General features: G+C 55.0%; 10 protein-coding genes across 10 annotated transcripts; 6 read left to right on the top strand and 4 right to left on the bottom strand.

The window, feature by feature from the left end:
* Positions 1-792: 792 nt before the first annotated feature.
* Positions 793-1629, top strand: PUNSTDRAFT_71388 (DUF1783-domain-containing protein; the record flags this gene model as incomplete). The annotated part of the gene is made up of 5 exons (XM_007385258.1): positions 793-993; positions 1063-1281; positions 1344-1398; positions 1451-1510; positions 1565-1629. 5 exons carry the CDS (start codon positions 793-795, stop codon positions 1627-1629), a joined length of 600 nt encoding a protein of 199 aa, XP_007385320.1.
* Positions 1630-1775: 146 nt separating this feature from the next.
* On the bottom strand, positions 1776-3301 carry PUNSTDRAFT_114533 (uncharacterized protein; the record flags this gene model as incomplete). The annotated part of the gene is made up of 5 exons (XM_007385257.1): positions 1776-2561; positions 2734-2869; positions 3059-3086; positions 3138-3232; positions 3282-3301. 5 exons carry the CDS (start codon positions 3299-3301, stop codon positions 1776-1778), a joined length of 1065 nt encoding a protein of 354 aa, XP_007385319.1.
* Positions 3302-3914: 613 nt separating this feature from the next.
* PUNSTDRAFT_121259 (uncharacterized protein) lies at positions 3915-5368 on the top strand. Its single transcript, XM_007385256.1, has 8 exons — positions 3915-4322; positions 4388-4430; positions 4488-4495; positions 4548-4636; positions 4691-4890; positions 4953-5028; positions 5084-5148; positions 5199-5368. The coding sequence occupies exons 1-6, from the start codon at positions 3966-3968 to the stop codon at positions 4979-4981; spliced, it is 726 nt and encodes a 241-aa protein (XP_007385318.1). The 5' UTR covers positions 3915-3965; the 3' UTR covers positions 4982-5028; positions 5084-5148; positions 5199-5368.
* Positions 5369-5385: 17 nt separating this feature from the next.
* Positions 5386-8460, bottom strand: PUNSTDRAFT_104461 (uncharacterized protein). Its single transcript, XM_007385255.1, has 15 exons — positions 8266-8460; positions 8035-8210; positions 7936-7980; positions 7864-7884; positions 7542-7810; positions 7437-7485; positions 7276-7377; positions 7124-7222; positions 7026-7071; positions 6869-6973; positions 6725-6816; positions 6478-6635; positions 6264-6347; positions 6195-6206; positions 5386-6141 (listed from the first exon to the last, which is right to left on the bottom strand). Exons 1-15 carry the CDS (start codon positions 8440-8442, stop codon positions 5468-5470), a joined length of 2109 nt encoding a protein of 702 aa, XP_007385317.1. The 5' UTR covers positions 8443-8460; the 3' UTR covers positions 5386-5467.
* A 102-nt stretch (positions 8461-8562) lies between these two features.
* On the top strand, positions 8563-11989 carry PUNSTDRAFT_53431 (ARM repeat-containing protein). Its single transcript, XM_007385254.1, has 11 exons — positions 8563-8924; positions 9168-9451; positions 9502-9780; positions 9843-9936; positions 9992-10067; positions 10122-10285; positions 10343-10509; positions 10563-10943; positions 11001-11167; positions 11235-11406; positions 11498-11989. Exons 1-11 carry the CDS (start codon positions 8858-8860, stop codon positions 11894-11896), a joined length of 2250 nt encoding a protein of 749 aa, XP_007385316.1. The 5' UTR covers positions 8563-8857; the 3' UTR covers positions 11897-11989.
* A 218-nt stretch (positions 11990-12207) lies between these two features.
* On the top strand, positions 12208-13964 carry PUNSTDRAFT_53429 (DEAD-domain-containing protein; the record flags this gene model as incomplete). The annotated part of the gene is made up of 7 exons (XM_007385253.1): positions 12208-12215; positions 12272-12334; positions 12389-12442; positions 12500-13250; positions 13309-13567; positions 13620-13662; positions 13728-13964. The coding sequence occupies 7 exons, from the start codon at positions 12208-12210 to the stop codon at positions 13738-13740; spliced, it is 1191 nt and encodes a 396-aa protein (XP_007385315.1). The 3' UTR covers positions 13741-13964.
* A 573-nt stretch (positions 13965-14537) lies between these two features.
* Positions 14538-15153, bottom strand: PUNSTDRAFT_53428 (uncharacterized protein). Its single transcript, XM_007385252.1, has 3 exons — positions 15006-15153; positions 14701-14980; positions 14538-14635 (listed from the first exon to the last, which is right to left on the bottom strand). The coding sequence occupies exons 1-2, from the start codon at positions 15105-15107 to the stop codon at positions 14813-14815; spliced, it is 270 nt and encodes an 89-aa protein (XP_007385314.1). The 5' UTR covers positions 15108-15153; the 3' UTR covers positions 14538-14635; positions 14701-14812.
* A 1159-nt stretch (positions 15154-16312) lies between these two features.
* PUNSTDRAFT_71143 (phosphotyrosine protein) lies at positions 16313-16816 on the top strand (the record flags this gene model as incomplete). The annotated part of the gene is made up of 1 exon (XM_007385251.1): positions 16313-16816. One exon carries the CDS (start codon positions 16313-16315, stop codon positions 16814-16816), a length of 504 nt encoding a protein of 167 aa, XP_007385313.1.
* A 522-nt stretch (positions 16817-17338) lies between these two features.
* On the bottom strand, positions 17339-20010 carry PUNSTDRAFT_104452 (uncharacterized protein; the record flags this gene model as incomplete). Its single annotated transcript, XM_007385250.1, has 7 exons — positions 17339-18130; positions 18194-18449; positions 18505-18926; positions 18977-18998; positions 19056-19313; positions 19369-19607; positions 19669-20010. The coding sequence occupies 7 exons, from the start codon at positions 20008-20010 to the stop codon at positions 17438-17440; spliced, it is 2232 nt and encodes a 743-aa protein (XP_007385312.1). The 3' UTR covers positions 17339-17437.
* A 206-nt stretch (positions 20011-20216) lies between these two features.
* Positions 20217-21684, top strand: PUNSTDRAFT_104450 (Fibrillarin). Its single transcript, XM_007385249.1, has 6 exons — positions 20217-20315; positions 20374-20466; positions 20518-20945; positions 20997-21081; positions 21133-21429; positions 21490-21684. The coding sequence occupies exons 1-6, from the start codon at positions 20306-20308 to the stop codon at positions 21510-21512; spliced, it is 936 nt and encodes a 311-aa protein (XP_007385311.1). The 5' UTR covers positions 20217-20305; the 3' UTR covers positions 21513-21684.
* Positions 21685-21738: the final 54 nt, after the last annotated feature.

Genomic DNA, 21738 nt, shown 5'->3' with positions numbered 1-21738 from the left:
AGGATACGCGTCGTAGGTACCGTGCGGAAGATCATCCGCCGCGCGCCATGCGAATCCCGACGTGATACTATCTCCAACGAAAAGTACATTGTAGTGCTCTCCGGTCGTGGTTACCGAGAGAACTTGAGCATCCTTCATATAAGCATAAATGAGAGTCAAGGAACGGCATATCAGCGCAAAGGATTAAACGTACAGAGTCGAGCAGAAAGCCTTCTATCTCGAGCTCGGTGGCCCAGTCTGACAGCATAATCCAAGCATCTTTGATGCTCTCAGGATCAGCCTTTGTACTCTTTTCACAAACCCGTGGATCCTCGACATCATATAACACCAAGGCCTGTCCCGCCGTCACATCCGCCGATCGGATGTCAGATCCGTCGATTGACCATGTGATGGCTGGTATCTCTCCATTCCATCTGTCTCTCCTTTGCGTGAGCGGCCCAGGTATGAGATCCAACCTCTTGCCCGTGAACGAGAAAGATATTGTGGCGCCGGTCCACGACGTCAAGAGGCTTCCGGGAGACGATGCAGACGACAGCCAACGACCACGGCAGCAGATATTGGGACTGTCTGGAGATATTCTGAGGCGTTCGGGATCCATCCACTTTGTGCAAAGGTACAGAAGCTGAGTCCGAGGAAGACCTTCGCGACTCGTGGGCTCGTCCAGGATAGGGGTTACAGGTCCCGTGCAACGTCCTCATTGGCATTCGCGTACTTTTACACTGGGCTACACTGAGTACTGAGTCTTGGGATCTACAATCCATTAGAACGCATCGTCCCGCAGACGCCCACGATATGAACGCAGCAACCAAGATCTCCCGGATACTGCCCAAGCGGACTTGGGCGCGAAGCACTCCGCCATCGAGGACGTACGCGACTGAGCTGCCCCGACCACCGCCCTCGGACCTGCCTCCCGCACAAACATTCTCGCAGCCCTCGAAACCAAGAGCATACTACGACCGTCCCGCGCTCAAACGCGACTTGCCGCCATTTGAGGTGCGCGTCTAACCACTGCGGTCTCAGGACCGTCTGTCGCAAGCTCGGCTTACCCCCGCGTGCTTGTAGCGCAAATGGCCGACGGTGCTCGCGTTGGGGGTGGCCGGAGTGACCGGCTGGATCGTCTTCTACATATTTGCCGCGAACCAGGAGAAGCTGTCCAGTTCCGTCGTTCGCCAAATCCTTGACAACATACGCGACAGTCCCGAGCTGAAAGAGGTGTTGGGCGATGCCATACGTCCGGAACCTGCATGGTACCTTAACGGACATCCCTGGATAGCTGGATCGGTGAGTCGTTTCGTTTTGGTCATGATAGGTCGACGCTCAGATGCTGTTTACGTTAACTGCAGGTAAGCAACATGCAGGGACACGCCGACGTCAGCTTCCGAGTAAAAGGGCACAAAGGTCAGCTCCAGGCGCCAGTGAAGGAAACATAACCCCTCATTAGTACATGCAGGTGCCGGTACGCTCTACTTTACGAGCATACGAAAGGCCAAGGGAGAACCCTTCACCGTATGTGAGTATCTGCTCTGCGCACAGGAAGGTATCGCCCGTCCTAACCGGCACACAGTACGCTTCCGCGTTATTACCGATGACGGCACCATCGTCAATATTCCTCTAAGCTCGCTATCATAAATTATGATACACTTCTCCGACTAATACGAACGAACGATTCACGCGCACAGTTCAGCATTCCATGACGGAAATCCACTTCATGCATTGGTGCTCCTGATAACATATGACATACCATCCACCACGTCCGATGTCAAACAGCACGATGATCAAGCTCGTGGACCGGCTGCGGCCCTCCCGCGACCGCCGTCCCTCCTTCCACCATCCCTAGGCCCGCCAGCACCGCCGCGGCCGCCACCTCGCCGTCCATACCCTCCCCATCCACCAACGTAAGCGCCAGGGCCCATAAGACCAACACCGCCGGGCTCTCCGAACGTCGCCACGTTCCGTTCCCTCTCCTCTTCCCTGCGCGTCCGGCCGCCCCGTCCCCGACCCCTGCCACGCTCGTGCGGTGCAGAGCCCCCGCCGGTCGACGCGCTCAACGAGTCAAAGAACGACTTCTTCGGGTTATACGCCGGCTCTTCCGCGTGCTCCTCCTCGCCAGGCGCCTCGCCGTCCGCTCCCAAACCCGGCGAAGCGGGGTGGTCCGTGCCCGGACTCTTGATCGCGTTCTTGTCGAATCGCTTGTTCGAACTCTCAAAGTCAAAGTCCGTCACCGGCACGCGCAGGTCGCCCGCCTTGATTTCACGCCCTCCTCGACCACCACCACGACGGTTGTTGTTCCCTTCCCGCTCGCCACCTCGTAGATCCCCAATGGCGCGCTCGACCGTCTGAAGCGACGCGGTCGCGGTAGAGACGCTGTTACCGCTCCGTGATCGGGTAGGGACGGGGGTCTGTTGAGGTGCTTGGCTCCGTGCTTGTTGTTGTGAAGGGTCGAATCCGGGAGAGGGTCCGTTGGGGATTTGTTGGCCATATCCACCATTGATAGGTGGTTGTGGCGCAAGACCCACAGGCTGCTGCCCGAAACCGTAACCACTTGGAGGCATCGGAGCTGCCTGTGCGTGATTGTGAGCGGTGATCAAGGAAATGCATCATGGAACGGGCAGAGATCAGAAGGAAGGCAACGGAAATATCCACACGAGTTAAGCGCTCTCGGACTCAAAAATTGTACATCCGTGTTGGATTCATCAAGTAGGAAACAGTGGCGAAGATGGAAGAGTGACTTACACCGAGCACAGCCGGGTCAGAATTAACGTTCCGAGCCGGTACTGGATCATCAACAGCAAGATCCTTCACTTCGGACGCGCGAAAGATGATGTATTGATAAGGTTCGGTGTTGGGCGGGATGAACTCTGCGGGTGGCCTGGACAATGCGACGCGTCAGCGTCATCCTCGCAGAACGCCAGAGGTAGGGTGGACTATAGGGTCAGAAGGAAGGCAACGGAGGAATCCACATGGGGTTTTGCGCTCTCGGACTGGCGAGCCGCAGCTCATTTACATCCGTAAATGCTTCATCATAAGAAGGGCATGCCGACACGTAACGGCAACTCACCGTCGTGACTCAGTCCCCATGGAGTACACTGGTGGACAGGTAAGCCGAAATAGAAGATGCACCGGTGCAGGACACGCACCATTCGACAACTGTATCGTCGAGTTTGCAGGGTCAATCCCGGCCAGGATGCCGCGGTAACGAACATCGGAATGAGAGATGAGGGAAATAGCTTTGCTGAGGCATGAACGTCAGACATGGAGATGCGAGCACGCAATCGACGTACCCAATGTAACTCATCGCCATCTTTGGAGTTTGAACAGAGGGTGTAACGTTAGAGTTGTCGGGGATGAGGTTGCGTCGTGAAAGAAAGACACGGCCGGCGACGCTCGCGCGCGTCGTCGCTCCCAGCCTCTGGACAGACCCGGCACCGAGGGTTCCCACACTCCTGCCACAAGGCAGTCTCTAGTTCACTCTGTACGCCTCGCTGCTGACATCGTTGCTGAAGTGCTCCGAACAGCGGCGGCTACGGAGCCGTTGCATATTAATTATTTGGTCGGATGGCAGTTAATGTTTGGACTTGTATGAGCAGATTTGCGTAGGCATGAGGCAGCGGGGACTCCACCGGGAGTCATACCTGGCTACTCACCGTGAGATCTGCGCGCTCAAACGGTAGGCGCGTGTCCTTTCGAATCATTTCGTGGACCGCCGTATATTGGCCGCGACCCATCGTGCCGTGATAGGCGTGTTCTCGTTGTAATATGCTCGACGGAACGAGATCGTGCGGTCGGACTGTCTCTCAGCTCTCTCAGGACTCTTTCTTTGATCATGTTACTATTTGTGAGCTTGAAGTGCTGGCTGAGTACGCTACCTGCACCCTACATTACGGTCGAAACACAAAGCACGAAGCATGACAAAGGGGTACTCCACTCCGTATATCGCTCATTTGCGGGGTACGGAACTCTGGGCGATGTCGATGCTTCTGGGACGGAAGGAGGCGCGAAGAGGAAGCGCGGGCCCGTACGCGAGATCCGCCCTGGGTACGCTTCGCAGCTGCAAGCGCGGGCGCTTCCGCGCCTTGAGGACGGGTTACGTAACATCCTTTATCGTTAAAAATCCGCGTCTGCACCTCCGCGCCGCCTTGATCTCCAGCGAGCGAGCTCTACTCACCGGCCCTGCTGGTCTCTCGTCCACACTTTCTTGTTCCCGCCCCGTCGTCGCTTGCTGCTCGCCAGTCGCCCTTGCCCAACTCACCGTTCGTCGTCTCCACCTTCACTCTCGATCTCACCCATGGCCGGCGCACGCGGATGCTTCAACTGTGGCCAGCGTGAGTCCGAGTCTCGTGTTCACTGTCGCCTCCGAGGGCTTCGTTGACGTGATTTCTGCGTCCAGCCGGTCACCAGGCAGCAAACTGCCCTAACCCCCAACCATCCTGGTAGGCGTATCCATACAGTCCCTCCCGAATGTCATCTTGATCTCCTATCACCATTAGCTACCGCTGTGCGTACCCTCTCTCCGTCGCTGACTATCTCGGCTAACGGTATCGTTGCAGGCGGAGAAAGCGGCCACATATCCAAGGACTGCACTGCGGCCGAGGCCAAGCCGAAGAGCTGCTACAAGTGCGGGTCGGAGGAGCATCTGGTACGCCCTCTCTTCGCCCTCTCGAGGTTCTGCTTTTATATCTCGCACTTCAAGGCACGTGAATGTCCCGAGAACACCAACACCAACAGTGGGTACACTAGCGGTTACGGCGGCAGCTCCGCGTCGTCCGCCGAGTGCTACCGGTGCGGTAATGTTGGTCACATCGCCCGTAACTGCCCCGAGAGCGCCGGCGCAGGTGGCGGACGCGGACGCGGCGGCGGCAACTTCAACTCGTTCAGCAACAATAAGACATGGTACGCAATTTTCCCTCCTTTTGAAAAATCATCCCCGACCTGGTACCTTACCCCATTTCCAGCTTCACCTGCGGTGGCGTCGGCCATTTGAGCCGGGACTGCGTCTCCGGCGCCAAGTGCTATAACTGCAACAAGAGCGTGAGTTCGTCAGTTCATAACGCACGGCTGACCATGCTGATCCTCAATCATCCAGGGCCACATCTCCAAGGAGTGCCCGGAGCCGCAGAAAAAGGCTTGCTACACCTGCGGCCTCGAGGGGTAAGCACTTCTTTAAATCATTTTGCTCATCTCCACTCATCTCGTCATAGTCACATCTCCCGCGACTGCCCCGGCGTCGACGCCGCTGCCTAATCGCTGTCCTTAGTCGCTCTGTCATCGATAGTGTTTGCCTGTCTGTAGCCCGTTGTTCCGTGCCCGGTTGTATGCCCCTAAAAATATACCAACCTATCGGTCAATAATCATATCTTGTCTTCTACGCGTCGTCCGCACTCAGGTGAAAACACTGCTATATCCACGACTATTATGAACTGTACTACAATGTCCTTGCATATCTATACCGTCCCCAAGCCCCGCTTTCTCATAATCCTAGCATCTCCCGCTTCAGAGTGATCTCGTCCCTGAGCATCGCGATCCGGCTCTCCAACCTCGACGACAGATCGACGCTGTTCGGCGCCAAAGAAAGAGCTTCGTCTAACCTAACATTCGCGGACTTCAGGACAGGCGTCCACAACTCTCTCGGGTTCTTGCTGTTCCCGACGTCGGCGTTCGACTGGGTATCCGACGCGAGTGTTGCCAGAGAGGACGTCGAAACCGAAGTATGGCCGCGTTCGACGGCCTCGGCCTCTTTCAGCTCCATCACCGCCAGCTCGAATACGGCGACGCCGCCAATCCAGGTACTGATAGTAACCTTAGGGTGAAGCTTACGTGCCTCCAGGAGATGCGCGCGCGAAAGTGAGAACTGATGTAGAGTCCGATAAACGATACCGAGGAGGAGATGTCGAAGCGCGATCTCGTCCGGCGTGTCGAGGTCCACGCGACTGGGGAGGGTGGAAGTCGAAGGGGTCAACGGCGCAGAGGTCGAAAGGGGCGTGCCCGGAGTGGAGGACTGTGGGGTGGAAACGCTGGACGTCGAAGAAAGCGTCGAGGGTGTGGGTAACGGGACCGGAAGAGCAACTGGCGGGGTGAGGGAAAACCATTCTTCCACATGCGCTTCTGCAATATTTCGATCAACACGCTGGTGGGTATTCCAGACTGTAGGTGTAAGTGAGTAAGCCGGTATCGCGGGCTTCGTGTATGCCACGTACATAAACCGAGTTCTGGATAGGAAAATCAGCTTTGCGTGCCGCAAGCACGAGACCGTATCAGCAACGAACCTTCCGCGGGACTTATCGCGATACATTCAGCATATCTGGACTCCGACCCACCCCGACGCTTCTGTTTCTCTTTGTAGAACGCAACTATACCAAACAAGGATGATGAGAATATAGGTCGCTTCACGCCAATCAATGAGACCGGGTAGGAGAATATACTTCGTCACCCCATGTGGTAACACATGCAGGGGCTCAAGGGACAGCGACGACAACGTACCCTTCTTCCGGATGAGCACCTCCGTTGGGAGATCCTTGCCACCAAGCTTCTTCTTATCGAGGAGGGCCGGAATACTGTCGAAAAGTTTCTGTGCTGAATCGTAATCCTTGAGTGATACATGGCACCCAGCCGCTATGTAGTAATAGGTCGCTTGGGACCTGGAGACGATCATCCGTCAGACTCATATGATAGGACGGGCAGGATACCCAAAGGGCAATCTGCCCTGTTGAGGAGAAAGGTCTCTGACCATTGGTTGACTTCGGTCATCCGTATGAACATCTTCGCAGCGTCCGCATAACGCCGTTGGGCCAGGAGCGTCCACGCGAGCTCGAAAACCAACTGTGATACCAATCATAACATATTAAACTGCTCGAGAAGGATCAGCACTAACCAGAGCGTCAGCTTGCTTGAAAAGGTGGGGCCTATCAGGGCCAAGCCCTTCTTGCAAAACGCGAATGGCTCCTTCAGCATCGTGCGACATGCGTAATATCTTTGCCTGCAACGCCGTTCAGAAGGTGTGTTATTCATTAACTCGTCTGAGGACAAACCTGGTTGAGGACCCACAACGAGCCTGTAGGGTAACGAGACGACATCCTGCGAAAGAGAACTCAGCGGACATCCACACAAGGGTCGTTTCAGGGCGTACTTGTTAATGATGGCACGGTACTGTCGCAATATGTGCTGTTCGTCCGCCTGGTAGCCAGAAAGCAGCAGCACTACGCCATGATACGTCATGAGACTCAAACTATGAGGGGTGCCCTTCAGTATGCTTCATAGGTAAAGCCGGGATGATCGAACCTGGCAAAGACACTATGCACATCTGATTTTTCCGCCGAGACGGCGAGCGCGCGCAGTGCCAGCCTGCGATCATGGCTAAAACCTAGCCACCCAACTACCTGCCTATGATGAAGCCAACGTGTAAGACAGCGCACATCACGAGAAAAATACGGTCCGTGTACTTCACTGAAGTCGGCAAGAGGGAGAAAACCAGGTTGAATAAGCCATAGCCTAAACTTGACGTGTCAAAACCCATGACCTGACAACACGTCGTGACGCAGACCGACCGAACGCAACCCCCGAAACGATGGCCTCCTCAATGGGGCCATCATCCTCTGGATTGCCAGTTGTTTCAGCTTTTGGGGCCGATGGCGGTGCTAGCGATAGCGCGCCGAAGCGCCCGAAGAATCCGCTCTTGCCGATTATACTTGGCGTCTTGGGCGTACTTGGCGTAGCTGCGGTGAGAGACTGTATTGAAGGCTGGCGGGAGGGTGCGCGAGAGGGGTTCGGAGTCGGGTAGCTATCGAGCCCATTGGGGAAAACGATCTTATACAATCTGAAATGTTCGACTGGTCAGGCTTTATCGTTTCTCAGAGCGTCAACGCATACTTCGTGAACCTGGAGTTAGCGCTGCGGGATATAATGAATACAAGGCCAATAGTGCAGCAGTATTCAATATACCTATTCAGTGCGTAGAGACATTGAAGATAGCCCATGTAGCTCTCGCTGTACGACATCGCTTAGTGTCGTTGCGTGCCGGACGGAAGGACGACAACGCACCTGAGCGCGTTCACGAGTCCGGCCAAGATTACGGAGTCGGCGTGCAGGACGTCCCATTCCATGCCAGGTGAGAAGCGCGTAGCACTCTTTCCGTTCTTCTGCGCTGCCTTGAGCTGCTTGCGGGTCGCTGCCTCTGCAGCGTTTAGTGTCTTCTTTGCCTCCGCCATCAGGTTCATCTGAGGTCGCCATGAGACCACACCGTTGTGAGAGTAGCAGCACCGCGATACGCACCTCCATGCCCAAGGCAGCTTCCAAGAACGAGCAGACGCCAAGCCCCATGAGATGGAAAGGGGTGCCCTCGGCGGCGAAAGCATCCTTTGCTTGCGGCAGTCGGTTAGAGAATAGATGGTCGAAGGCGACACTCGCGGAATTGAGCTGGGCAATGGTTTCTTCGCGGGTGAGCGCCATCTCGCCGTCGTAGCGAACGGTGACGAAGCTACGGGCGCTGTGCGTATGCGCGGGGAAATGTGCCGAGTGGCTGAGGCCGCGCAGCGTCTCCTGGTCATCTTGACCGCGAACGTCGGTAGACTACTTCGCCACAGTACTTGACTCTCGACTTTCTTCTACACCCTAGGGTTTTTGTCGCTGCTGGACGTCTGGGATGACGATAAGGACGCTCGACATTGGTTCTCTCAAGCGCGCGAAGAACGCCGTCATCGGGAACCCCCATGCGAAAGCCACTCTTGCTCAAGACGACCAGTTTCTTGAACTGTCAGTCGATCGCGCAACAGATAATGCACACCGTGTTGAACCATGTGGTGGTGTTTGAACTTCAAGTCTCGTAGAATGTCTGACTGCATCGGGGCCAGTGCCTCATGCCGGGATGAGTACATCGGCTGAGGACGAACTGCGAATCGAAGCCGTGAATGTTATCGCATCGTTGGCACATGGTGAGAGCCTATATCTGTTGAAATCCCTTCCTTGTTTTGTATACCGGTTTTCCCCGTTTGCCCGGCTCGTTCGAATTTGAAGTATGATCACTTGCACCATCCCACTTCGGGACGGCATGTATGGTCCCTTCTCGGTTAGCATATGTTTATCTGCGACCCCGCTGTCTGTAATCATGCCGTCTATGTTCTCGCATTTTGATATTTGGCTCGTTGTTACCCCGGACTGACACATGTAACGTATAGGTTCAGATGATTCGCTGCTAGCCCTGCTGCGTGCCCGCGCTCATGAGGCGCTCGTCTACTCGCTCAGTACTATAACGGCTATTCTCGATCCTTCTGCATCATTTTCGAGCCCAACAGCACCACACCGAAGCTACAACCCAGCGTTGTTGATTGCTCTGACGAGGGCAATGCGAATTCTCGCATTAAGCGTAGCAGATGCTGTGTGCGCACCTATGTGGAGCCTCGGAAAGGAGAACCTACAGCTTCGTAAAGAGGCCCGACCGGCACTGCAGCACTTCTTTCGGGTCAGTACCACACCACTCCAGTGACACCAATTTATGATGTTCGATTGTAGAGTGACATTCTGGATATATATTTGCCCTTGTTGGCCCTACCACTATCTGCGTCGTCGGCGCCAATCATCAGCTCCGTTGCGCAACTGCTAGGTGGCGCTACACGCACATCGGCACAGCGCGAAGTGCTTGGATCCTGGACTCCACGTGAGCAGCGTGCGCGTGAGATCAAGGGGAAGAGAGGGTGGGAGAAGTCTGGGAGCGCTGCGCTTGAAAGCGCTAAAGGGGGTGGTTGGGTTTGCAGGGTCTTAGTCGATCTGGTTGGAAAACGAGATACTAAAGTAGGGTCTCGTTTGATGATGACTACAGAACCGGACCGATGTTGATTGCCCCCCTCTCTCAGGTACAAGAAGCGGCCTTGCTTGCCCTAGCAGCGCTCGCGAATGACAATGCTCAGCTTGCTGTGATATTCGCCAAGTCCCCGCCGGATCGCAATGGTCGGTGGCTATGGTTGTCTCCGTCCGCTTCGAACCTGCTCACAACGATACATAGACATGTCAACTCTGTCGAGAATCGTCTCCTTATGCAAGTCACGCTCGATAGACGTCCAGCTTGCTGCATGCCTGTGGTAAATAAATTTGCGTCAAATGGTTAATCGTGTTTTTCTGAGGCTACGGTTTAGTGCGGCTCGAATCATTCGAGCTAATCCTCTCTTTGCGCCTTTGCCTGGCATGCCCGCGTCGCACGAGAATTCACAAGCTATTGCTGTGCTTCATGTTCTCGACCGCGTGTTGGCATCGTCTGCTGAACCCCCTGCAACGAGGGCCAAGGCGTGCTTCATCCTATGTATGTGGAGCACACCTTTTTGATAGATTGGTAACTCACGGATGTTTTGCATTCCAGACACATTGGTTTCCGACGATGTACAGCTATGCTACGCAGCGTTTGTGCAGGGCTGTCTCTCCAGGCTCATCACCGTCGCAAAAGCAATGACTCCGACGCCCAGCCAGAAAGAGAAGGCTCCAGAGTGGGATGAGGGGGAACCCGAAGCCGTTTCACTATTCCGTGAGGTTGGTTCTACTACTATTCCCCGGCTTCTGCGTAACTAAAGAAATGCATCTAGGCTGCGCTGACGGCGATTGCTGCTATATGCCTATTCGACAACGACATCCGTTGTCAGGCCATCGGCGAATTTGACATCCTTCCCGTTCTCCAGACCTCAATCTCTCATCGCAAACCTGGTGTACGTTGCGCTGCCTGCCATTGTGTCCGCGCACTTAGTCGAACAGTCGCGGCGGTCAAGACGAGTGTAGTGGACAGCGGACTGGGCATTAGCGTTGTTGAAGTGGCGCTGGGGGTCAAATTCAAGGATGAGAAGGGAAGCGCACTGAATCCGACGAAGAAAGTCATCGAGAGGGTCAGCCGGGAAGAGGATAGGCGAGTGATCAACGCAGCCTTGGCTGCTGTGTGTAACTTGGTGACAGACTTCTCGCCACTAAGATCGGTAGGTGATTATCGTATCGCCCCATTCACGATGATTCATCAGAATTCGTTTGTGAAGGTGATACTCGAGAAAGATGTGCTGGACCGGCTGGTGGCAATAGTAAGGGGCGACGATCTTTTACTTCGTTTGAATGCGCTTTGGGCGATCAAGAATTTGCTGTTCAAGGCTACGTCCGAGGTGAAGCGCATGGTCATTGACGCCGTCGGCTGGCACATGCTTGCTAAGTAAGTTCGCTTGCCATGATATGACCACGAGCATCCTGCTCATCTCGAGCATTCACCTAACACGCAGGTTATTGACGGACTCTGATACCGCCATTCAAGAGCAAGCCCTCAACGTTCTCAAGAATATCGCGGACAAAGAGGATGATATTGAGATGGTGTTCTCTGCCCTTGGGAATGACATCCTCCTGGGAGCTATCGCTATGGCATTGCAGTCGGAGAACGACGACGTGATTTGTCAGGTGAGTATGCGCCGAGAAGGTTGCATGGTTGCTCTGCGCCAGGAGTCATCAATGCCTCCCAGATCCGCGTCATAACTGACTCTTGTTGTAGGCCATGTACGTACTGGCCCACCTAGCCAATGGCTTACCGATTCACCAAGAATACATTCTCGGACACGCACGCATCATGGATTGTCTCCGCACGTGCCTCACCAACTCCAAGGTCGAGATTCGTCGCCCCGCTATCTCGTGCGTGCTGCAGCTGGCCAAAACACCGTTCAAGGCGAAGACAAGGCGTGCGCTGCAGGATGCCGGCATAGATGCGGTGCTACGACAAATGTGCGAGATTGCTCCGCATTCCCCGGGCGTCAACATCAGTCCTGGAGGCCGGTCCGCTGCAGGTATCCTCCGGCATGCAGGCGTGGAGGTGGACAGTGACATACGGGACAAGGCCCGCGACACCATGTACTGGTTAGAGCGGCCTGGAGACCACGACGAGGGGATGGAATGACATGAGTGCTGCTGTAATGCCGATCGCGCATCGATGTCCTTTGGCTACTCCTCGCCTTTGCAGTGCTTGTATACCTGTATGTCTTGTGCTTTTGCGGATGCTGTTCCGACGGCATGCTATTGGGAGTGGCTGTGTTCCGGCCGGGATGAGTCGGTGTCGGCCCCGTGGGTTCCCAGGGCCGGCCGCATGATGCCCCCGAGAAAAATTGAGATTTATCCTTCATCAGCGTTGTAAACGCCCAAGTCCATCAACGACCATCCTCCACCACCAACGCTATCTAATCCCCTCGGATTCAACAGCAACAGCCCAGCATGTCGGCGTACGTTGCAAACGCTGTCCGGCGGTGTCGTCGTCGCTGAGCGTTGTTGATCACAGAGAAGAGCTTCAGGACGTTCCGGAGGGTGAGATTGAGTCCAACTGGGACCAAGTCGTCGACAAGTGTGTTGTGCAGTCTCGTCAAGGAGCACGTTGAGTTGCTAAATGTGATTCTAGCTTCGATAACATGGACCTCAAGGCCGAACTCCTGCGTGGCATCTACGCCTATGGGTGAGTCCGAATCGGTCAGCACCGCCCTCGCTCCCGCCGTGCTCAACGCCTGTCCAGTTTCGAGCGCCCTTCTGCCATCCAGCAGCGCGCAATTGTCCCCGTCATTAAGGGACACGATGTCATTGCCCAGGCACAGTCTGGTACTGGCAAGACTGCCACCTTCTCCATCTCGATCCTCCAGCAGGTCGACCTCAACATCAAGGGCACGCAAGCTCTTATCCTCGCACCGACGCGTGAGCTCGCCCAGCAAATCCAAAAGGTCGTCATCGCCCTCGGCGACTACATGAACATCGAATGCCATGCGTGTGTTGGTGGTACCAACGTCCGTGAGGACATGGCCAAGCTCCAAGAGGGCGTCCACGTCGTGGTCGGCACGCCTGGTCGCGTGTTCGATATGATCAACCGCCGCGCTTTGGTCACGAATAACATCAAGATTTTCTGTCTCGATGAGGCCGACGAGATGTTGTCTCGTGGTTTCAAGGACCAAATTTACGAGGTGTTCCAGCTTCTGCCGCAGGACACGCAGGTCGTGCTTCTGTCTGCGACCATGCCCGCCGATGTGTTGGAGGTGACGAAGAAGTTCATGCGTGATCCCGTCCGGATTCTCGTCAAGCGTGATGAACTCACCCTTGAGGGTATCAAGCAGTTCTATATCGCGGTAGAAAAGGAGGAATGGAAGCTCGACACTTTGTGCGATCTCTACGAGACGGTTACCATCACCCAGGCGGTCATCTTCTGCAACACAAGGCGAAAGGTCGACTGGCTCACGGAGAAGATGCACGCCCGCGAGTTCACGGTTTCAGCGATGGTCGGTGTCATGCCTCGCATCTTTGGACTGCATCTCTGATATACTCTGCTCCATACAGCACGGTGACATGGACCAGAAGCAGCGCGAGTTGCTGATGAAGGAATTCCGTTCGGGGTCATCCCGAGTTTTGATTACAACCGATCTTCTCGCACGTGGTATCGACGTGCAGCAAGTGTCGCTCGTCATCAACTACGATCTCCCCACGAACCGGGAGAACTACATTCACCGTATCGGTCGTGGCGGTCGTTTCGGTCGTAAGGGTGTCGCAATCAACTTCGTCACCACCGACGACGTCAGGATGCTCCGTGACATTGAACGTAAGTTGCCCTTCTATCCCTGCCGCACCGGCGTCTCACACCTGTTCTTCAGAATTCTACAACACCCAAATCGACGAAATGCCCCTGAACGTCGCGTACGTACACCTTCGCAATGTATCAATTCTCTGCCGCGGCGCTGATGGCGCGCCATCTTTTTCAGCGACCTCATCTAGACGCCCACGCTGCCATCGCATCTCCCTAGTACCCTCACCCGCCCGCAATATCACGACCTCTCATAGCGTTGCCCTTTTCCAAATTCTGCCCCAAATGATTCTCGGAACGGTTAGCAGTAGTAATTACTCTATTGCTGTTTGTGTTTCTCCCATGTTTGTGTCATGCCGCCGCCCATGCGTGTCCTCTGTAACTACGCTATGCGACCACTATTACATGATTCTCGTCGCTCGAACCTCGGCGAGACCGTCATTTTAGTTAAGACCCGACAAAGGATAGCCGAGTTTAATGCACCTGTTCGTTCAATTTAGCGGACCGGGATTCAGTATTGGGAAGGAAGAGCTAGCAACAACGCTCCAGCTGTCCGCAACGTCCCAGCAAAACAACGACATGCATAACGTCCTTTATACAGCACAACAGATTTGTTGTACCGAAGTTTCCGCTGTGACTTCTGGTGGAGTGCTAGATTGACGGCCGCACTCGGTACGTCGACTGTGTTACGAACGAGCCACCTACCTATGTAGTAAATGGGGTCGATGTACCAATCACGGTACAGCGCCTCATGACAATTAACAGCGAGCGCTTCATATTGAGTCATCGCTCTACTACATTCATCTTCATAAAGCAATAGGTAACAAGTGAGACGCACTACTGCATTCAGACCGCTAGCATGACAGCTGGGAGCGAAACAAACAAGCGGAGACTACAGCCCTGTACATCATCTTCAACGATCATATCTCAAGGCTTTCACGATTATAACCCCGTCCGAAATGACCTGGCCAGAGTACGAGGTGTTTGGCGAATGCGCACTGTCATTCTCTCGTTGCTGTTTGTCCGAATAAACAGCCTCCACATTGACAGGATATTTGCTGACAACGGGTAAGGAGCTGATTCAAGCTGTGGCGAATGGCAGTAAATACAAAACAAGTACATCAAGCATAAGCAACGCAAAGCGGGCTCACGTAGATTTCAAAAACTGCCGGCTTCGGAAGAGGGTGATGGTGATTGATGTAATAGCCGGTTTCTGTAGCAGTCATCCTTCACATTGGTATGCTTGAAGCTTCCTGAGATCGCCTACAGTGTGTACAAAGTCAAAAGAATGCTCTCATCCGCTTGGATCAGTATCAGAATCAAGGATTCACGTAAATCTGTGTGGCCTGTTCTCAAGATGAACAGGAGGATCAACAGAGCGCCGCCTGAAAGCGTGTTTGACCTCAGCTGAGGTCTGAAAACTTTGATTACCTTTGCAAAGATCTTGAGCTCGAACCATAACATGCACTATTCCTGACGTGCACCGCCCTGGGCCACCACTAAGCGAGAACAAGCTCGTACTGCAGTGGAAATATAGCCACGTAGCTAGTGACGGCATGCTCGTGCCAACAACCCAGCCGATACCGACACGTCACTGCGTTCCGCGAGGCGAGAGGGGGGTATTGTGTTGCCATCATGGCCGCTGACTGCTACTGCGGTAGAGGGGGGCATTGAGAGCGATCGGCTGGTTGCATCATGGGTTGCGCCGCGGCTTAACATGCGCGCAAGTACAGGTATCACATGGCCGCAGATCTCAGTGGGTTTGGTCCGACGGGGACCTTCTCGCAACAGCAGACAGCGGCGTCGTTGCCAGAGCACCTCAGGAGAGGGGTTGGTCTATGGACAAAGTACAGGACGTTGACGACGGTCGCAGTACGGACACTGCATCGGTGGCAGGGGAATTGGCCCGCTGGACTATGCGAAATGTGTGTTGACCGTGGCGCGTGTCGTCCGAGATTTAGGCAGTCCGTCGAGCGAACCTGGGCAGACGGTGGCTATACGGCGACGCGAAGCAACCAGGTGCGAGCGATCACAAGGTTTGACGCGCCTTTCCAGGCTCGCCCGGGCGCTTCCCAGCGTTGACCTCGTCTCCTGCCTGTCCCGAGTACTGCGCTGATGGGCGGAATGATGTGGGGGATGAGTCCACCGGTCCTCGATCAGGACATTTGGGTGTCGCTGATGTCGACTGATGGAGCTGCGCTCGGGACTACGCCAGCACAGCCTACCATGCTCCGGCCCCTGATCATCATACACCCAATCCTGGAACAACGCCAGCACAGCTGCTCCTCCCCAGACCAGCAAGCGATGCATCCTACAATATGCCCCCCACCGGGCTCCGATGCTGTGCCAGGGAGCCCGATGTCTGCTAGAGCGGTCCAGCTTCTCCGGACGTGCACACCCAGCCATTCCCATCCATATAACCGGAAGCCCAGCCCAACCGACGAGTTTCTCCACTGATTCACACCCTGTCACATAATCTGCTCCCCGGCTGTCTTCTGTCATATCATCCATCCATCGGGAACGAAGCTCCGACTCGTAACAGCCCCCTATATCAATAGTAATCATGGTATGTCTGTTCCCTCCTCATCCCCCTCGTCGATGTCACTGCCATCTGTCTCGAATCACGCGCGCTGAAATGCTCTAATACCTGCTCAGATCGCTACTCAGTCTGTGCCCTGTCACAGCATTATGCCGCCATCATCGGCCTACCCAAGATATATCTCCCCATACTCTCCGGCCATGCCTCATACACCAGCGCTTATCATGCCTCAACCGTCGGCGAACGTCGCCTTTGCGTCGGCGCAGATCCCCGTCGCATCGGAAATTATTCCCCGCCTCTACATTTCCGATATCAGCGCCGCTGAAAACCCGGCGGTCCTGCGCGCCTTGGGCATCACGCACGTCCTCTCTGCCATGCGTGGTACCGTGGCCCTCCCGCCTGCAGGCTCCTGGCCTCTAATGCGCGCGATGCAAGTGCAGCTGGAGGACAACCCGTTCGCGGAACTTGCGGCTCATTTACCTGCCACGACCGCGTTCGTACGGGAGGCGCTCCGCGATCCAAGCGCACGGGTGCTTGTACATTGCGTCCAAGGTGTCAGCCGCAGCGCGAGCGTCGTCTGCGCTTTCCTGATCGCCCACTACGGCTGGTCACCCGCTCAAGCAGTACAATATGTCAAGTCAAAGCGTGCCAGTGCCGAGCCCAACTTCGGCTTCGTAGGACAGCTGCAAGAATATGCGGATAAGCTTCGTTCTGGAGCTTTCGCTTGAATGGTTGTACGTTGCTTCACTCTTCCCAACGCCGGGTGTGCAACTCATGCGAGAATCTAACAGTCGTCTGCGTTTCTTCTTCTCCGCCAGCTTTCTTCATGCTATGCATTTTGATCATAACTTATCCATTTCCATGTCTTCGGCTATCCTTTCCAGTTATTCGTAAATTATGCCATTAACACATGCCACAAAACACATACTCGACGACCCGATCACATACAATTGACTAAGTACACAAATGGGCTACATGTAATGATACGGACTGTTATCTACGTTACGTGTTCCTAACACTACACCTATAATTGCCATTTATCCTATAATTCTGAATCTAGTCCATATACATTGTGTGAGCTTGCCGGACGTACTTTGAACGCCGTAGGGCTGAACGTTAGCGACCATCCATTCCGAGCTGCGCAACAAGGTTGGTTCATATCCGGACCTGCCTAAAACGGCGGCGTGTGCAACATCCTCTATAACTGTACTCGACTACTATCGCGAGAAGGTTTGTATCTATCGGCCCTGAATTTGCGCCTGGTCCCACCGCGCATCGTGTAGGCATGCATCCCGCCACCGAAGACTTACATCCGACAAGATGAGATCGGATATCCGCCGCAGAGATCATCAAGTCGGGAATGACCCCAATGTGAACAGTGTTTGCTTCTGTTTCTGCTTCCCTTTGCCTTTCTTGCTCTGTGAAGGCACCTCATTGGGTGTATCGTTGACATCCGCACCGCCGGCCCCTGCATCCTGCGTCGAGTTCGGGTTGTTGGATGCACCATTAGCGCCCCATGCCGGGGCGGCCGGGGTTGTGTTGCCAACTATGTTCTTCAGCGAGATGTTCCCGCTAACCGGAGGTTTCTGCCTGGTAGTGGTCGAGGTGGGAAGTCCTGGAAACGCTTTGTTGGATAGATCAAGACCCTTCGCACGTCCCGCTGATGCTTTGGAAGCAGAGGTGATAGCGGGCCCTGGAACAGAATAAGGTCGGGGTACGTTCGCCGTGGACGCAGCGGGGGTGTTGCCCGTCCATGGCGTACGCTGCTGCGCATTGCTGCGAGGTACCGCTGTCGACGGCCCAGCGGGCTGCAGCGACGGAAAATGCTCGGGAAGGCGCGCTGGTCTGGGTGCAGAGGGAAGTGGCGATGATGCGGTACGCGACGAGCTGGCCGCCTGCGCGACGCGGTCCCACACGCGGGAAGGTTGCGCCCCGAGGCGGTTAGCAGTGGAGTGCTTTGCATTGAGAACACGGCCGCTGGTAATGCCGGCGAAGTCGCTACCCGTTCCTGTAGGCACAAGCTCAGGGAACTGGCGCCGTTGCTGTTCGCAGGACGTGGCATCAGCACGCATCTACCATGATATACCGCGGAAGTGAGAACTTACTTCTATCTTGAAGCCGTTCCAAGCACCGAGGAGATCGGATTTCTTCTCCTCGTCATCGAACATGTCGACGAGGAGATTGATGATGGTCGCGGTGTTATCCAGATTACGATCGAGAACGCTCCACACGGTCGAAATGAGGTCTCGAGAGGTAGATTCAGAGGCCCGGAAGGATCGAACCGCGGCTTTCACGGCTATTTCAGCGTTCGTAGGATTGGGAGCCAAAGTTCTTAAACGGGACAAGAACGTTGCGTGCCTCCTGCGATGCACGAGGTCATCAGTCATACGAAGAGCCGCGCTAACATGAAACGTACTCTGCAACAACGGGATCAACATCGCGTGGGGGCGATGGCGTTCGCTGACGAGCCGGAGAAGGTGATCGCCTGTGACTCGGGGTGGCCACAGCGCTGCTTTCCCCGCTTCCTGTGAGATGGGCTCCGAAACCTTCTCGTCGCCTCCCACCACCTCCCGCAGCTGGAGGTCGTGCAGCAGGCTGCGGGGGAGGCTCTCGTTCGCCTCTCCTTCCGCGGCCCCTGTCTCGACCTCCGGCGTTGTCCTCGAACTGAAAGTCAGTCTCTAGATGCATAGCAGCCTTCCTATCACGAGCAGACATGACGGCGCCGTGATTTTCCACCATATGCGCCTGTAGGTCTAACGCAGAGCCGAATACTACGAATTTTTGCGCGAGGCATTCCGCTTGGCGGCATGGGAAATGAGCATTGGTAAAATGATGTTCCTGGTACGCTAGTCAATGTCAAGCATCCACATCGCGTAGAATGTAATCACCAGTGCTTGATAATCTCTGAAGCTAAAGGTAAGGCGTCAATACTATACCTTTTCACATCATCGCAAACCGTCGGCTCACTATTGGTCCCTGATCTCCTGTCGTTTACACACAAAGCACTCCTCGTGACGTTCTCTCATGTGCGCGTACAGCTCGTCATCGCTGAAGAAACATTCCCGGCAGAATTCGCAGAGTGGATGAACGCCACCCTCTATCTTGTCCTGAGGTACGGGCTTCTGATTACGGTGCGGGATGGACGGCAGGTGTAGCGACAGCTGATTTGGGGGATACAGAGCATGCTCATGGGAGAAGACCTTCTTAGACCGGATGCAAAGATCGCTGCGAAACCCCGGTGATGAGGTTATCAAGATTGACCCCAACTGACTGCACTGACCACATGAGCTTGCCATGAACCGCCCGTACGTGGAGCTTGAGATCGCCCCATCCAGAGGCAATATAATCGCAACTCTGATCAGGACAATTGAACCGCAAGAGGATCAGGGTGTCCTCCATCATATCTTGAGTCTCAAAGAAGATGGATAACTTCGAGTCTTTGAACGGAATCGAGTCTGGGGTATAGCTAGAGAAAGCGGCATCGGGAGAGGTGGTAAAGATAACCGTTGGCTGAGGTTCCTGTATGCGAGCCGTGGTGCATCAGCAAAACTCAGCCAACGTCAACGCTTGCCACTCGAACCTTGCAAAACGTGCATTCCATCTTTTTGTAGAGAGCGCGCAGCCGAAGAGCGCATACATGGCAGGTACGATGGTTACATTCGGACACCGAGTAATATTTGACCGGCTCGGCACAGATCCAGCACACGGCGGCCTCATCAGCCTCAGAAGCGGCCTGAGCACCGTCCGTGGTGGTGTTTACGGCAGTCGTTGTCTCCACGGCATTTTGGTGATCGGTCGCAGGCGCAGCATCGTTAGCTTTCGCGATAGGCGTTGTCTGCGAGCGATTTCCCCCTCGACGATTCTTGCGACCACCGCGAGATGAGTTCTGCTGGCGGCTCGGTTGTTGAACGACGGTAGACATGATGGTGATAGCGTGAATAGGATTTGAGGATTGAAGCTGAAACTGGAGTCACTAATTTATTGATCAGCGGGATCACAAACCGAATGCAGTCACTGCGGTCCCGAATGTAATGAATGGCCAGGCTGATACGGGTGTGGCGTGACAGTCATGGGGTATTCATGTTTATGACTGCGTGACAACACTACTGTCACTCACCGCTTCCTCCTCTACTCCAAAAATTGTACCAGGGGTCTGTGGTGGGTTTGGGGCTCAACAACTACCTTACCGTTCTGTTTTACATCAAAGCTCGTGGTAAATGGCGTTTGGTATGTGTGGCCCGGATCGTAATGCGTACAGATGTCCTGAACTCGAGAAACAAAACAGGTGTTCCAGGAGGCCGTGGCGGCTTCGGCGGCGGTAGGGGTCGCGGCGGTGGAGGTGACCGGGGTGGAAGGGGCGGGTTCCGCGGAGGACGAGGTATTCTTTCCAGATAATCGTAGCTTGCGGCGGATCTGAACGCATGTGTAGGAGGAGCAAGGGGCGGCGTACAAAAGGGCGGTCGCGGTGGTCGCGGTGGACCTCCTGGCCGAGGCGGCGCTCGTGGAGGACGTGGTGCCGGACGCGGTGGAAGAGGAGGTGCAAGGGGCGGCGCTAACGTTGTGCTCGAACCGCACAGGCATCCCGGCGTTTTCCTCGCTAAGGGCAAGGAGCACATGCTTGTCACGAAGAACCTCGTCCCTGGAGAATCCGTCTACGGCGAGAAGAGAATATCTATCGACGGCGGCGTAGACGGCACCAAGGTCGAGTACCGCGTCTGGAACCCCTTCCGGTCCAAGTTGGCCGCTGGCGTTTTGGGCGGTTTGGACCACATATACATTGCACCCGGCAAGAAGGTGCTTTACCTTGGTGCTGCCAGCGGAACCAGTGTCAGCCACGTCGCAGACATCGTTGGTCCCGTACGTCTCCTCGTTTACGCATGCGTATACGTCCTAATGCTTGACATACAGGAGGGCATCGTCTATGCCGTTGAGTTCTCGCCTCGCTCAGGTCGCGACCTAATCAACATGGCGAAGAAGCGCACCAATGTCATTCGTACGTGTTTTCCTCGGGTATGAATAGTTTGCCTCTTGACCATCCTTCTAGCTATTGTGGAGGACGCGCGTGCGCCCCAAAAATACCGTATGCTGCTCTCGAGCGTCGACGCCATCTTCGCCGACGTCGCACAACCCGACCAAGCCCGTATCGTGGCGCTCAACGCAGAGAACTTCCTCAAAAACGGGGGCCATGCTATCATCTCCATCAAAGCCAACTGCATCGATTCCACCGCTCCGGCCGCGGAGGTCTTCGCATCGGAAGTGCAGGTTCTGCGGAAGTTCCACTTCAAGCCCATCGAGCAGGTGACGCTTGAGCCTTACGAGCGTGACCACGCGATGGTTACAGGTGTGTTCATACTTGGATCCTTCAGCTTCAACCCGGGACGTGTGATGACAATACCTGCAGCTCAGTACCAGCGACACGCATGAAAACGTTAATCATCAATGCTCTGTGTATGGACGTGGCCGGTACCATATATTTTCTGCTGTGTAGTCTAATTTTCGCTCTCATGTGTCATGTTATTACCTTCTGTTCGTCCATGCTCACGATGCATGTATGGGTTGTCCGCGTCTGCAATATCAATCCGGCCGCGTTATTTTGGGATCTAGGCGTGTTCGGGGCCGGGTTTGGATTTCCTGTGCCAGCTGCGGCTTC

This window comes from Punctularia strigosozonata (assembly GCF_000264995.1).
Source record: "Punctularia strigosozonata HHB-11173 SS5 unplaced genomic scaffold PUNSTscaffold_9, whole genome shotgun sequence".
NCBI lineage: Eukaryota > Fungi > Basidiomycota > Agaricomycetes > Corticiales > Punctulariaceae > Punctularia > Punctularia strigosozonata.
The sequence above is the reverse complement of the archived record's forward strand: the minus strand, read 5'-3'. Positions and strand labels throughout refer to the sequence as shown.